Source organism: Nelusetta ayraudi, unplaced genomic scaffold (assembly GCF_046127955.1).
Source record: "Nelusetta ayraudi isolate G7.1 ecotype Tasmania unplaced genomic scaffold, CSIRO-AGI_Nayr_v1 ptg000089l, whole genome shotgun sequence".
Lineage (NCBI taxonomy): Eukaryota > Metazoa > Chordata > Actinopteri > Tetraodontiformes > Monacanthidae > Nelusetta > Nelusetta ayraudi.
Window position 1 is genome coordinate 2,385,340 of NW_027466139.1, and position 15,299 is coordinate 2,400,638.

A 15,299-nucleotide genomic window follows, 5' to 3' on the forward strand; every position below is an offset into this window, starting at 1 on the left:
CTGTGTGTGTCTTGTTCTAATGTTAGCACGTCTTGTCAAGCTGTCTTCATATGTTTGTCTTGTTTTATTTTTGGCAGATTTTGTTTTTTTTTACAACACAATACTTACGTTACCTGATTTCAAGCTCTGTCATGTGACCTCAACATCACGTCTGGAGTCAGAAAGCACAGCTGTCAGCTCGAGCTGAGCTTAAATATATTTGACAAAAAAATAAAATAAGTAACCCCAAAGGTGAGTTTTCACTTTGTGGTGGATTGTCAGGCAGCAGCAGTGATGTGTAGATGATAATGTTGACACTGACTTGATGATATAGCAGTAAGTTTATTACAGAAGAAGTCAGGCATCGATCGGGCACCCAGGTCTGAGAGCAAATGTGAACAACTCCAAAGTTACAGCTCCAGCACCACAGTTTAATGCACACAGATCTTAATGCATTGACGTATATCCCTTTAAGGGAACACATGTGACTGTCCTGGAAAGAATGGGCTGATTTACAGAGCATACATGGGAACTGTTAAACTTATGGTATAATGTACAGGACGCGGAGGAACAAGTTTTCACTCCTGTGTCCTCTGGCTAGAAGGAACTCATTCACAGACTGCAGGATTAACTGCATGTTGGTCCTGTTTGCATATGCACTGGCTGATGACGTATTGTACACGATCCCTCAGACACAGACAGGCAGACCCTCTGCTCAGGGTTTGATTTCCTACTTGTGGTTCAACTTAGTCATCCTCTTCCGTATATGAAAACTCTGTGGGCGGCACCACCTATGACAACAGCGAGAGAGACGAGAAGATGATGGCAGCGTTTTGACGGTTGGCAGTGACAGTGACGTTCTCCACTAGCGGGCTGTTACTGCATGCGTGGGGAAAGAGTTTTGGGAACTTTTTGGCAGGCGGCTTTGGACACCCCACTGGGTGGCGGGGAGCGAGGTCTACCTTGTTAGTCGGTCGCAGCTATCTTGCAGTACGAGCAGGAAGTGGGTCGAGGTCGAGGCTCCATTATTGTTCCGTACCTGGCCATTTTGTTTTGGCGGGTTTGGCCCTTTTTTAAGATCCGACACCGCGGCCACCTGTGGAACATGGACACCGTGGGACTCCTCCACCTGTTGCTGGAGGTTCTGGTGGTTCTGGCATTGACAATGAGTCAGGTCTCGGCTCAGAATGACATTAATGTGGCCGTAGGAGACGACCTCATCCTAGAGCTGGACCCGAAACAAGAGACACTCGAGCGGGTGGTGTGGAAGCACGGAGCAAACCTGCTGGCTGAAATGACCCTGGGTGAGTTCTCCTACTACGGCTCGTTCAAGGGCCACACCGTGCTGGAGGACAGCGGCCGCCTCACCGTCTCAAACATCAACCAGACGGAGGGCGGCATATACGAGGTGGAGGTGAACAACGTCATCCAGGACAAGCGCTACAACGTCCGGGTGTTCGAGAAGCTGGGCCGGCCTACGATTCGGGTCACCCCGCTGACATGTGGCCCCGGTTCGGAGGACTGTACCCTGGTGTGTGATTTAGACGTGGAGCCGTCCCAGGACGTCAGCTACGAGTGGCAGCTAGCGGGCGAGGAGTCCAGGATCCCCGGGAAGAATCTGATCAGCGACCAGACTACCAAGGCCACCAACTTCACCTGCTGGGCCAAGAACCCGGTGAGTGAAGAGGCCAGTGAGTCCCAAAAGAACCCCCTAATCAGTTCGCCAACTCCGACAGTCGAAAACAACACCCTGGGGATTTTGATTGGTGGAGTTCTTATAGGGATCGGATTGATTTGTGTAGCAGTGCTTATATATGTGTAAAAAAACATGAATGGTGTTATAGTTCGCATGGGCAACACAACTCCTCCCTCTGTCTCATGTCTCTTACTGGATTTAACAATTGATTTTTTTAAACAAAAAAGCAATGATGAATGTGATAAAAAAAAAAAAAAAGAAGAACAAATTCATACTCTGCCTGGTTGTATTCCTGATGTATTAATGTGTGTCAAGTGTAACTGAAACGCAGCGTGTGTCATAATGTCTCATTTTACAGCGTGATGACGATCCCACTGCACCAAATGCCACTACATCCATAGTGGCATTGTAGTGGGTGGACCCTCCACCCCTGCCCCTCCAAGACAAAAAAACAAAAAACCAAAACATTTTGACCTGAGAGACACAAATCAGCCTAGAACATCTTTGATTGTCTTTACATTTGCACGTCTGGACGTCACAGTCAAGGCCACGTGTACAGGGTTGAGTCTTGTTTGAGCTTGCTCTTTTTGTATTTATATATTGATGCTGTTTTCTGCGTAGTTTATTGTGTGTTGCAGTTTGTGCACTTGCTACGTGGGTGGTAAAATAACTCCCAACTTTTAGGAGTAAAACAACCCAAATTATAATTAGTACTCATGTGTTTTGTTACAAAGTGCTTTCAATAAACCAAATCATGTGGCTCAAACGGAACTCGGCTGCTTATTTTGGAACTTGTCACAAGCAAGGGCCTGCCGTCAAGCTAATCCGGAAGTGAGCGGCGTTTCCTCCTCCTCCTCCCCTGAGCGGTGTTGACGCTAGCCAGTGTAGGCGGACTAATTCCGTACCTAGAATGCACTTAAGCCATTTCTTGAGATTTCCCTTGAAGGAGGAATAAGAGGGACAATCCCTTATTGTAGAGGGAAGGCTATTCCATATTTTTCCACCCACAGCAGACAATACATTCTTTCCAAAGGTGGAATGGGGTTATTTAGAGAACATACATGGGAACTGTTAAACTTATGGTATAATCTATAGGACGCGGAGGAACGTCTGCCTTTAAGTTTACATTCCTCTTTCCTCTGGCTAGAAGGAACTCATTCACAGACTGCTGGATTAACTGAACTGAACCATACATTTTGGCTTTGGTGCATTTTCATTTTCATTTTCATTTTCATTTGTTCTATTTTTTGTTTGTTTGTATTTACTGTTATTTTTTCTTGAGGACGGCAATGAGAAGCAGCTAAAGGGCTTTGTGAATAGGGGTGGGTTTGGATCTTAAGACTTCTTCCTACTCCTTTTGAGCATATTTAAGCTGTGGACATTTGTTTTTGTTGTGGTTGTTGTTTTTTTTCTTTGAGTATTAGGCCTACATATTTTTTATTATTGTCTCCTTTTATTTCTCCAGAAGCGTATTGCATTCACTTGGCAAATTAAAAAAAACTGTTTTTCAGTGTAATTATGTCTGTTTTTCGTGCAAATTTTTTTCCGCCCTGTTTTTCATGCTAATTTTTTTCCGCCCTTTTTTTCGTGCTAATTTTTTTCCAACCTATTTTCCCCGAGTTCCATTCTTTCATTGAGAGCAACATATAATGGAAGCAAACATGGCCAGCTTGTTCAGTTCAATCAAATTCTATTTTGACATGGGTTTGAGACACTGGGAAATAGTCCTGTCTTTAAGTGACGTACATTGCATTACAATTAGTTTATCAACTTTACGTAGGCATCTGAGGACTTTGCGGTTGTTTCGAAGGAAAGCCCATTCAGATATTCTCGACATCGCAATGTTTCTCTGGGATCAATTGGATAAATATGGCATGCTCCATGGATACAAAATGATGCCTTTGAAGTGCATTCAGACTGGTTACGTGTCACCACCGTAGAGCACATCCATGCCGTAGAGTCACCCATCTACTGTTTTCTCGCGGTATTTCAAAATAAAAATAAAAAAACAGGATGGAAAAAAATTGACACGAAAAACAGGGCGGAAAAAAAATAGCACGAAAAACAGAAATGATTACACTGAAAAACAGATTTATTTATTTTTTGCCAAGTGAATGCAATATGCTTCCGTATATTTCCTTTTCCTTCTTTTTATGCTCGAAAAAATGATTAAATAAAAAAATAAAATAAAAAAAACATGACGTATTGTACAAGATGCTTCAGTCACCACAATTTCCTCTTTTCAGCATTTGTTTTCCCACTTGTCGTTCACACTTCAGACTCAACACTGTGTGACCTTAACACAGATTTGACCGTTAATTGCGCAGGAAATGGGCCGGGCTTTGGTTTCCCTTCTGTTTTCGAGAACTCTCTGGGCGGCGCTGCCTGGGACGACAGATAAGATAGAGAGGAAGATGCCAGTGGCACTGTGAGGCTTGGCAGTGAGTGTGAGTGTGTTCTCCACCACCGGGCTGTTACTGTGACTCACAACGCTTCTTTTTTTATTTTTTATTTTGTGGGTCCCAGCTATCTTGTAGTACTAGCAGGAAGTGGGGCACGGCGTCGAGGCTCCATTATTGTAACGTGCCTGGCCGTTTTTGTACAGCGTGTGGCTGTGTTTTGTTGTGATTCGAACCCGCGGCCACATGGGGAACATGGACACTGCGGGACTCCTCCGCCTGGTGCTGGTGGTTCTGCCATTGACGATGAATCAGGTTTTGGCTCAGAGTGACATGAATGTGGCCGTAGGAGGCGACCTCGTCCTCGAGCTGGACCCGCAGCCCGCACAGGTCAAGCGGGTGGTGTGGAAGCACGGAGCAAACCTGCTGGCTGAAATGACCCTGGGTGAGTTCTCCTACTACGGCTCGTTCAAGGGCCACACCGTGCTGGAGGACAGCGGCCGCCTCACTGTCTTAAGCATCCAACTGACGGAGGGCGGCGAATACTCGGTGGAGGTGAACAACGTCATACAGGCCAAGCACTACAATGTCCGGGTGTTCGAGGAGGTGGGCCGGCCCACAATCCGGGTCACCCCGCTGATATGTGGCCCCGGTTCGGAGAACTGTACCCTGGTGTGCGATTTAGACGTGGCGCCGTCCCAGGATGTCAGCTACGAGTGGCAACTGGCGGGCGAGGAGTCCAGGATCAGTGGGAAGGAGCTGATCATCAACAAGACCACTCAAGCTACCAACTTCACCTGCTGGGCCAAGATCCTGGTGAGTCAACAGCCTAGTGAGTCCCAAAAGAACCCACTTATCGATACGTCAAAGCCGCCAGACACCCTGGTATGTGATAAGAATGTGGCCGTAGGAGGCGACCTCGTCCTAGACCTGGAGCCGAAACCACCGACACTCGAGCGGGTGGTGTGGAAGCACGGAGCAAACCTGCTGGCTGAAATGACCCTGGGTGAGTTCTCCTACTACGGCTCGTTCAATGGCCACACCGTGCTGGAGGACAGCGGCCGCCTCACCGTCTCAAACATCAACCAGACGGAGGGCGGCGAATACTCGGTGGAGGTGAACAACGTCATACAGGCCAAGCGCTACAATGTCCGGGTGTTCAAGGAGGTGGGTCGGCCCACGATCCGGGTCACCCCGCTGATATGTGGCCCCGGTTCGGAGAACTGTACCCTGGTGTGCGATTTAGATGTGGCGCCGTCCCAGGACGTCAGCTACGAGTGGCAACTGGCGGGCGGGGAGTCCAGGATCAGTGGGAAGGAGCTGATCATCAACAAGACCACTCAAGCTATCAACTTCACCTGCTGGGCCAAGATCCTGGTGAGTCAACAGCCTAGTGAGTCCCAAAAGAACCCACTTATCGATACGTCAAAGCCGCCAGACACCCTGGTATGTGATAAGAATGTGGCCGTAGGAGGCGACCTCGTCCTAGAGCTGGACCCGCAGCCCGCACAAGTCAAGCGGGTGGTGTGGAAGCACGGAGCAAACCTGCTGGCTGAAATGACCCTGGGTGAGTTCTCCTACTACGGCTCGTTCAATGGCCACACCGTGCTGGAGGACAGCGGCCGCCTCACCGTCTTAAGCATCCAACTGACGGAGGGCGGCGAATACTCGGTGGAGGTGAACAACGTCATACAGGCCAAGCGCTACAATGTCCGGGTTTTCGAGGACGTGGGCCGGCCCACGATCCGGGTCACCAGAAGACCAGGATCCCTGGGAAGGAGCTGATCAGCGACCAGACTACCAAGGCTACCAACTTCATCTGCTGGGCCAAGAACCCGGTGCGTGAAGAGGCCAGTGAGTCCCAAAAGAACCCCCTAATCAGTTTGCCAACTCCAACAGTCGAAAACAACACCCTGGGGATTTTGATTGGTGGAGTTTTTATAGGTATCGGATTGATTTGTGTAGCAGTGCTTATATATGTGTAAGAAAACATGAATGGTGTTATAGTTCGGATGGGCAACACAACTCCTCCCTCTGTCTCATGTCTCTTACTGGATTAAACTATTGATTAAAAAAAAAAAAAAAGGAATTAATAATGTGATTAAAAAAAAGAAGAAGAAATTCATAGTCTGCCTAGTTGTATTCCCTGATGTATTAATGTGTGTCAAGTGTAACTGAAATGCAGCGTGTGTAATAATGTCTAATTTTTACAATGTGATGACGATCCCACTGTACCAAACTTCGTAATTGAATGTGTTTGGCAGTTCTAACCCTAACCCAAATTACAATTAGTACTCATATGTTTTGTTACAAAGTGCTTTCAATAAACCAAATCATGTGGCTCAATCTGAACTCGGCTGCTTATTTCGGGACTTGTCACAAACAAGGGGCTGCCGTCAAGCTAATCCGGAAGTGAGCGCCGATGACTCTCTTGAGTCTGAGCCTCTTTTCTCCTCCTCCACCTCCTCCCCTCGGCGGTGGTGACGCTAGCCAGACAGCCGCCCGGCCGCGGCCCTGCCCGGGATGGACGTGGACGAAGCTTTCCGGGTGGTGGGTGAGTTCGGGCCCTTCCAGAAGCGGGCGGTGTTCGTCCTCAGCCTGACGCAGGTGGGTAGCTGTCCGTGCGGGTACGGGTGTTTGTCGGCAGAAACGTTCCGGGCACTAGTCGTCGAAGTTAACGTGGCACCACACACACACACACACACACACACACACACACGGAAGTGATTGTATCCGTCTAATGTCTGGGAAACGAGGGCTTCGCGCCACAAACACGACGCCTCGTCTAGTTTTACTAGTTAGCCGAAGTTAGCCAGCTTCTTTCCCGGCGGGAGGCGTGTTTACGCCGGAAACTCCCTGCGGACGTGTCACACAATTGTGCTGCTGTGACGTAGTAACTAACCAACCAACCAACTAACTAACTTACTAACCAATCACATGACCACACCTGCTTGAACGTTGCCCGTCCGTGACGTCAACCCTGATTCCACGAGCTTCGGTTCTACAGTCTCAGGTTGATGGCAACGTCATGTATCGCAAGTGAACATGTGAGAATTAGTTGATATAACAAATAACAATTACGTTTCCACTGACTGATGCGGTTTACCACCCAGATGTGGCTGCGCGGTAGTTCCGCTTCATCACCGTTCATCACCTTGCAAACCGTAATTGTTGTTTGTTCAGTGTGCCTGTTCGTACAGAAGCGGCATAACCTGGGTGACGTCACATCAGCGGCACAGCATACAAAGGAACACTCTTCATTTGCACATGTGCTTGCTTGTTTTCTTGTTTTGTTTGTTTTTTTTTGTCGAATGGGCGTTTGTTTTGTAACAAGGGTTGTAACAGTAATTAGCTGATGTTGTTGTTATAGATAGATAGATGTACTTTACTCATCCCAAATTGGGGAACTACACTGTTGCGGCACTAAAAAAAAAACAAAAAAACAGTACAAAAATAAACTATTCAGTCGTTACAAAAACATTCAAATCAATGTATGGACAACAAATTATTTCAAATTTTTATTTCTGCTACCGTTCACCTCCCCAGGTGTACATGGCCTGCCAGTCCATGCTGATGGTCCTGGTGGGCTTCACCCCTCAGTACCGTGTGGAGCAGCAGGAGGCCGTCCCGTCCGACCAGCTGGCGCTCTCCCCGCGCGTAGTCTTTGCCGAGGACGTGGACAGCATTGTGACGGAGGTGAGGAAGGGCTGACCACGCACACACACACACACACACACACACTGGCCCACTATGTGTCACTCTGTCTCCCTCCCTGCAGTGGCTGCTGGTCCGCCAGCAGGCCTACAAGGTGGGCCTGGCCGGGTCGCTCTTCTTCGCCGGCCTCCTGGTAGGGAACGTGGTGTTCGGACCGCTGTCGGACCGGATCGGGAGGAGGCCTGTCTACCTGACAGGTGAGCAGTGAGCAGTGGGGGAGGAGGAGGAGGAGGTGGAAGGAGAAAGTGTGGGGGTGCGACCAGCAGTGGAGGACTCCCTCTTTGGTGCTGCTGCCAAGGTTGTGGCCGTACATACATGTACCATAGGGCCTTTGTGGAATTCACGACGCACTTTAGTGCTTTGTTTGTTTGTTTGTTGCTTCTGGGCTACATCTAATAATGGCACTAGCACTTTACATCTCACCACCAAAGCACTTGAGCTTTGCAAAGCCGTGTTTCGCTTGTATCGAGCGATGTGCAATATTATCGACATGTGCAACAGGGCGTGTGTGCAGTTCATTACACACCTTGGTCTTTGTGCAACTGGCAATGTGCAATAACAGCAGCGCTTTAAGTCTTACTTAATGCACTTTAGCACTAAAGCACTTTCACACTCGCACCTAAACATCTGGTCCCTCTGGTTGAATTCAAATTGAATTGAATTGGATTGACCACTTGACACAAGAGCAAGATTTGCTGGTGCCAAATCTTCACACAAAACTTTGAAATTGTGGAACGGCACGATAGCGGCATAAGGGTAGCGCATCGGAAGTACTTACTAGACTTGTGTATTACATACACTTGTTTTCAGCATAAATGACTAAAATTAGGAAAATAAAGCCAAAATTGGAAAATTGCATTGCAGGGCTACAGGGACTCAGGAGGTACAAAAAGGTGATTCTCCTGCATCGTATTTCACAAAATAAAATGAATGTAATAAGTAAAATTAGAAAAATACCAATTTGAAAAAAATAATGGAGGAGGTGGCAGGAGGGAGCTATGGAAACCCAACAGAGCTACGGGAACTGAGGAGGTACAAAACTGTGATTTTACTAAATAAAATAGCTAAACTTAGATGATATTCTCAATACCAGGCTGAAAAAAAGAAGAAATTCTGATGATGTCAGTTGGAACTTCCTCTCCTCCTCCTGCTAGGCTTGTTCTTCGAGGTGCTCTTTGGCTACATGACGGCCTTCGCCCCCAGCTACGAGGTCTTCGCCCTGTCCCGCCTGCTGGTGGGACTGATGAACGGCGGCATCGGCCTGGTCTGCTTCGTCCTGGTGCAGGAGTACGTGGGGAGGTCCTACTGGGCCATGACCGGTACCATAGACACCTCAGAACCGGCCTCGGCACAGTCTGCAGAGGTAGCGTCCCCTCCTTGACCCTTGACCTCTGACCCCTTGATCGCCGAATGTTGTCTTCGCTGTGCAGGTACGTTGACCAGCATGTGTTTTGCGGTGGGCATCGCCCTGTTCGGTGCCCTGGGCTACTTGGTGCAGCCCTGGAGGAGCCTGGCCACCACCGCCAACTCCAGCGGCGTCCTCTTCTTCCTGCTGTCCGTGTGAGTACCACGCTGGTGGAGAAGTCACCCAGTGCAATGACAGTGGTGGGCAAAATGTTTGACTGGTGGGACCACAGGGGGTTCTATGGAGTGTTTCCGTGAGCCACCTCATAGGAGGAGAAAATATAGTTTGCAGTTTTGTAGTTTTCCCATGCCCAGAACCACCCCTAAAACCACCTAGAACCACCAGAACCACCTCTAGAACCTTCGATACATTAAAGATCCGATAAGTTTCGTATATTTACGATACGATACGATGACTTTCAGTCCATACTGTGTTATTCAACCAACATGTTCCACTCTAAGGTTTTTCTTTAGGAATATCACTTAATCCACATGATCGGGGTGAAGCAAACTGCACTGTGCTCTAACTTCCAGCACAGCACCCCTTCCGCTGCGCCAGAATTCAGGAGTCCAGCGGTGGCCCGTGTTCTTTGTTGTTGGTGGCACTTTTGGCTGTAGAATCGTTCCACGAATAGCCGCCGAACGATGGTGTCGTTCACGCCAGACTTGAAGCGGCACACACCTCTGTGGCCGGCTCGCGCAGCAATCGGTCTATTTTTTTTATTTTAACTGCCAGCGCCAATTTTATTTTGATTAACCAATTTATTTTTTATCTCAGTACACTTCAGAACCTGAACTTTCTGACTTTGACTTGAGTATTTTAAGCAGTTGAACCAGTACTTTTACTTTGACCAGAATTTTTTTTTTTTTTTACACATATTGTATTACTACTCTAACCCCTCTGCAGGACGCTCCCAGAATCCCCCCGCTGGCTCTACTGTCGGGGTGAGGCCGAGCGGGCCGAGGAGGTCAGACAGGAAGTCCTCAGTCAGTCACCTGCACTTCCATCACTACCACCAGCAGGTAGTGACGATGAGCAGCATTGGGACTGTGTGTGTGTGTGTCTGCAGGTTCTGCGCCGCATGGCCCTCGGGAACGGCAACGGGAAGGCCGGCAGCAGCCTGAAGCTGCATCGCATCGTCGTCGCCAACGCTGCTACGTCCAACAGCCCCACTAGGAAGGGGGCGGGGCTAACACAGCTGGTGGTGCATCCCATCCTGCGACGGAGGACCATGGTGCTCATGTATGTCTGGTGAGTGAGGGGAAAGCCACGCCCGCCTAAAATCCTGTATGCTCGCTAGGTGAATCAAATTTCCCCAGTGGCCACTCGAGGTACTGCAGTCAACAATCCCCAAAGCATTTCCCCCCCCCCCCATTGGACAGAAATTGAAAAATTAAGTGATAGGTGGACCTTTGACCTGTGTGTGTGTGTGTGTGTGTGTGTGTGTGTGTGTGTGTGTGTGTGTGTGTGTGTGTGTCTCTCTCTCTCTCTCTCTCTCAGGTATGCCTGCAGCCTGGTCTACTACGGCCTCACTCTGGGCGCCGGCGACTCGACTGGCAGCCGCTACGTCAACGTGGCCATGTACGGCCTGGTGGAGCTGCCGGCCTACCCACTCTGCATCTACTTCATCAACAAGCACTGGTGACACACACACAACCGACACACACACACATGCAGGCTTGTCCAGCTGCTGACGTGTGGATGTGTTGCTGTCTTGAGGGCGGGACGGAGGAAGAGCATGTCCAGCTTCCTGTGTCTGGCCGGATCCGCCTGCCTCTGCACCATGTTCATCCCCAACAGCACCGGTGGGTGGGGCCCACACACACACACACACACACACACACACACACACACACACACGCAGTCTTGGGGATAAATAGGTTTATGCAACGTCGTTACGCAATCAGTTACGTTATGATAGATGCACGATTACAATTTTATCTAAAACCAATTTTTTACCAAAGAGGCTTGATGGGCTTTTATGTTTAATCATTGTGTTATTGTTGCTTTGCGTGTTCTTTCTTGTACACGGATTCGGCACGAGCTCAGACCTTTCCTGTTTCCTTCGTTTGATACTATTGTGAGGCTTGTGATGGGTTTTTCCTGTCATACTGAATGGTCTGACTCTGTTTCGAGCGCTGTTTAAAGCTTGTCAGCTCTAAACAGTTTCCAAACTTTTATTTGTAATTTCAGCAAAGCAAGAGTTACATTACTTTGATGAGGTCATTGACATAGTTACAATACTGTTACATTTTCAATAGGATAACTTGTAATTGTGAGCAATTACATTTGCAAAGTGTTCTCCCCACACTTTAATACACACACACACACACACGCACGCACACCTCCAGGCCAGCCGTTAGCGGTGGCTAACGTGCTAACTCTGCTCCTCTCCAGCCGTGACCTCTCTGGCTCTGCTGGGGAAGCTGTTGGTCAGCGCCGCCTTCAACATCGCCTACGTCTACACAGCGGAGCTCTACCCCACCGCCATCAGGTCAGTCTGGGGACTGCAGGTGGTCTCTGTCACTCTCACCTCCTCGACCCCCTCTGCTAATGGTCGCTGCTCCGCTCCCTCCCTCCTCGGTGCAGGAACGCCGGTCTGGGACTTTGCTCCATGGCGTGCAGAGTGGGAGGGATCCTGGCGCCGTTCGTGCCCTCCATGGTGAGACTCTGCGGGGTCGGGTCGGGTTGGGGTCAGGTGGGATTCCACTTCGACCAGTCCCTTCTCAACCCTTGTAGTTCCAACCCAGTAGGAGGAGCTGGTCGTGGAGATGATGGTTGGGGTTTATAGGCAGAGTGGTCGTGATGGTCAGATGATGTGTGTCACACTGAGAGACTGAAGGTCTTTGTTCACCCCCGCACACTCCTCCTCCAGGGGGAGCTTTGACCGCCACAGTATCAGGCAACGTAGGTAGTTTCCCTTTATGTGTTTATTTATTTCTGGTATTTCCCTAGCATTTAGGCAGTTATTTATTTCTGTAGTTCCCTTTTTTATTTATGTATTTCTATATTTATTTATTTTCATCCCCTTTATTTATTTATTTATTTATTTGTTTTTGTTTTTTATTTCTTACTCACTTACTGACTTACTGACTTAATTATTGCAGTTCCTCTTTAAAAGCCGTGAACCAGGTTCTGGAATTTGAACCCTGAAGTCCTACAGCTCCTCCGTCCCCTCCACCCTGTTTTATGTCCATTCTTCTGCTTCTCATCAGTGAAACTCAAACATCTTTCCGTTGCCTCATCAGCAGTTCTCTGTTGCCATATCACGCCGCCCTCCTCTCACTTCACCTCACATAACCCCGGGCAGGACAGAGGAGAGGAGTGCAGTCTGAGGACACAGTGACACCTAGTGGCTGTTCCAGTGAGGGAGCAGCTCAGCTCCTCCATTCCAATCAAGTCAAAAGGGACCAGAACATTTTTCCTTTTTCGCTTTTCTTTTCTGGACCAGAAATATGTTAAATAAAGAATTAAAGAAATATTGGTAAATACAGTTTAGATTTTTTTTTCATGTCAGTCAACAGAGTGTCTTGGTTTATTCCCGATGCGTCACTCAGTTAAGGGTTTCGGGTTTTATTTCTTATAAAACACAAAAGTCAAACCAGTTCATGAAGCATTTTTATCTTGTGTGTGTGTGTGTGCGCGCGTGCGTGCGTGTGTGTGTGTGCGTGTGTGTGTGTGTGTGTGTCTCGCCAGCGGGCCCTCCACTCCTCCATGCCCTTCACTGTCTTCTGCCTCGGCGGCCTCTCGGCCGGTTGCCTGGGCCTCCTGCTGCCAGAGACGCTCAACAGTCCCGCCCCTGAAACCCTGGAGGAGCTGGGAAGCCCCGCCCACAGCCGCATGCTGGAGAGCAAGGTGAAGACACTAAAAACTAACTTTATTGAAAAAGACCTTATTGGGGACTGAGCCCCAGCGATTCTCTTATCGATACTCTTATACTCTTATTGTATTTGTAATGTTTATTATTAATTAACAATTTGCGCATTGACTTCCATTTGACATCCTGAACGTACTCTGAATCTCACCATATTATGGTATAACTGGCAAATAATTTAATAAAATTCAGAGAAAATTGCCAAAATTTGACTCGCTAGCGCCTCCTTCCCTGCACACAAAACACTTAAACAGCCCAAGTGGCCACGAGGAAGGTTGTAGAGGCAAGGGACAAAAACCCACGTGTTCCTCTGTGCAAGACATACATACCCTCTGGCTTTTTGTCTACGGCAAACAGGAAGTGAGCTATTTCCGTTTGCTTTTCCTTTTTTTTTTCTTCTTTTTTTTTTTAAATTGACTTTTTAAAAACAAAAACACAATCGTCAGGAACTGTAAATGATGGAGACTTGAAACTTTAGTTTTAGGCAGACAAGACCTTGATTTTTAAATTGTGTATAAAACTTTCTAATACGTTTACCAGTTTGGAGTCACCAGGTGTCGGGGGGGTCACTGGCAGGCTCAGTCCCTTGAAAGCGACTTGCAGATTTAATTCATGTTTTAAAATCTGCTTTATTTTCAGCCTCTTCTGTACGACGGTGAAAACAGAAAATTCGCCCACAAATGATTCCAGCCGATTTGTTCGTCTGCAGAGGGGGCGGGGCCAGCCCGTCCTCAACCTCTCTCACCTCCCAAAAAAAAGCAAACTCAACTCTGCCTGCCTGTGTGTGCGTCCTGAAGGAGGTAGAGGGCGCTGCAGGAGTCCAGCGTCCTGTGTGTGTGTATGTGTGAGTGGCGACGGTCACGTGACCCTCAAGACACAATGGGCCGGTGGAGTCGTCAGAGAGCTCTGCTGTGCAGAGGTCGGCCGCCAGGAGCTGTCAGTGACAGAGAACAGCGCCACCCAGTGGTGTGTGAGAAGTTCCGCTTTGTGCCTTGACATGTGAACACTTGGTTGTATTTTGAAGTCTTCAAAAAAAAAAAAGAAAAGAAAAGAAAAACGTTGAAGAACCAATCAAACATTCCAGGAGACTCTGCTCCATCTTCTACATCTCCAACATATCTGCAGGATTCCACAGCTGACTGGTTAAACATGTGTGATGAGCTTTTTTGTACAATGAAGGAATTAAAAAAATAAAAATAAAAAAAAATCCTGCGGTGAATCCAGACTGTTTGTTTTGTTATGAATGACAATAGTAATACAATAATGATATTAACGTCCTGAATACCTTGCAGTGCATCTCAGCTCTGCCTGAATCTCTGAACTTCACTTCTTGTTACTTTTCCTGACAAATCCCTCCATCACACTGGACCTGGTTCGAAACCAGGCATGGTTCAATGGTTCAACCTACGGTCTGGGGCCAAATGCGGCCCATGAAGCTCTTTAATCTGCCCTGCCGAACTAGAAGAAATTATATTAATAAGTCATAAAATAGTTTGGGTCATAATTTCTCAGTGTCCTAAGAGTCATTTTAATAAAGCATTAAAAACTGTGAGCCTTCAAAGACACTGATTCTGTTGCAGCACTCAGTGTTCATTGGGGCTGAGCCTGACGAGACAACTCTCTCCACTCACTATATGGAATGACTTTGCTGTGCAGACAAATGATTGAGTCAAAAACAAAACAAAACACACACACACACACACACACACACACACACACACACCCTTGAAGCAAAGCCAAGAGGAATTTCACTTTTTTCATTTTAGAGAGCATAATTTGCATTATCAAAATGAAGATTTCAAATACTAGTTTTTGCCAAGCAAGTCTATTTCAACAGCTTCAATTCGTGTACATGACTTAAAGGAGACACGGCCGATGAAAAGCCAGGTCTCTCTAGTGTGTGTAACACATTTACATACCACACCAACAGATTTTTCAAGTTGTATTTTATAAGTCAAGATATTCCTGTCTATCTATCTATCTATCTATCTATCTATCTATCTATCTATCTATCTATCTATCACCCTAATTCATTCATTCATCATTGTGTGCATCTTGCCAGACCCGAATGCACACAACAAAAAAGCAACGCTCTTCTGTTTGTTCTGCAGGGGGGGATCCCTGAAACAGTTGCCACGAGTGACCACTGGGCGGCACTGTTACGCCTTTGACTTCTCGAAAGCGGCGAGCGAGTGAGTGAGTTGTGGCATGACGTCATTGTTGGGGTATTTT

At 47.7% G+C, this 15,299-nt stretch overlaps 3 protein-coding genes across 4 annotated transcripts; all 3 read left to right on the forward strand.

Annotated features, from left to right (window-relative positions):
• The first annotated feature begins 743 nt into the window (after window positions 1–743).
• On the forward strand, window positions 744–1,861 carry LOC142901571 (CD48 antigen-like). Its single transcript, XM_076046131.1, has one exon. The coding sequence runs from the start codon at window positions 1,085–1,087 to the stop codon at window positions 1,799–1,801; it is 717 nt and encodes a 238-aa protein (XP_075902246.1). The 5' UTR covers window positions 744–1,084; the 3' UTR covers window positions 1,802–1,861.
• Window positions 1,862–4,048: 2,187 nt separating this feature from the next.
• On the forward strand, window positions 4,049–6,426 carry LOC142901564 (uncharacterized). The gene is made up of 2 exons (XM_076046124.1): window positions 4,049–4,959; window positions 5,533–6,426. Exons 1-2 carry the CDS (start codon window positions 4,321–4,323, stop codon window positions 5,857–5,859), a joined length of 966 nt encoding a protein of 321 aa, XP_075902239.1. The 5' UTR covers window positions 4,049–4,320; the 3' UTR covers window positions 5,860–6,426.
• Window positions 6,427–6,515: 89 nt separating this feature from the next.
• On the forward strand, window positions 6,516–14,274 carry slc22a15 (solute carrier family 22 member 15). Of its 2 annotated transcripts, none has more exons than XR_012928994.1 (13): window positions 6,516–6,681; window positions 7,621–7,770; window positions 7,853–7,985; window positions 8,943–9,107; window positions 9,219–9,348; window positions 10,100–10,160; window positions 10,263–10,444; window positions 10,694–10,834; window positions 10,913–10,998; window positions 11,591–11,687; window positions 11,783–11,886; window positions 12,890–13,048; window positions 13,707–14,274. XR_012928994.1 is itself a non-coding variant. In XM_076046122.1 (13 exons), the coding sequence occupies exons 1-13, from the start codon at window positions 6,598–6,600 to the stop codon at window positions 13,749–13,751; spliced, it is 1,506 nt and encodes a 501-aa protein (XP_075902237.1). In that variant the 5' UTR covers window positions 6,518–6,597; the 3' UTR covers window positions 13,752–14,274. The 2 variants fall into 2 exon arrangements, 1 of the variants encoding a protein (XP_075902237.1); XM_076046122.1 differs by having other exon boundaries at window positions 6,518–6,681; window positions 11,783–11,855.
• Window positions 14,275–15,299: the final 1,025 nt, after the last annotated feature.

What these genes read in the sequence shown, in the direction of transcription:
- LOC142901571 (XM_076046131.1), top strand. Translation starts at nt 1,085, where the DNA reads ATGGACACCGTGGGACTCCTCCACCTGTTGCTGGAGGTTCTGGTGGTT.
- slc22a15 (XM_076046122.1), top strand. Translation starts at nt 6,598, where the DNA reads ATGGACGTGGACGAAGCTTTCCGGGTGGTGGGTGAGTTCGGGCCCTTC. An exon ending in TGGACAGCATTGTGACGGAG is followed by an intron (nt 7,771 to 7,852) that starts GTGAGGAAGGGC and finishes CCCTCCCTGCAG; the next exon opens with TGGCTGCTGGTCCGCCAGCA. An exon ending in GTTCATCCCCAACAGCACCG is followed by an intron (nt 10,999 to 11,590) that starts GTGGGTGGGGCC and finishes GCTCCTCTCCAG; the next exon opens with CCGTGACCTCTCTGGCTCTG.
- LOC142901564 (XM_076046124.1), top strand. Translation starts at nt 4,321, where the DNA reads ATGGGGAACATGGACACTGCGGGACTCCTCCGCCTGGTGCTGGTGGTT. An exon ending in CAAAGCCGCCAGACACCCTG is followed by an intron (nt 4,960 to 5,532) that starts GTATGTGATAAG and finishes GTATGTGATAAG; the next exon opens with AATGTGGCCGTAGGAGGCGA.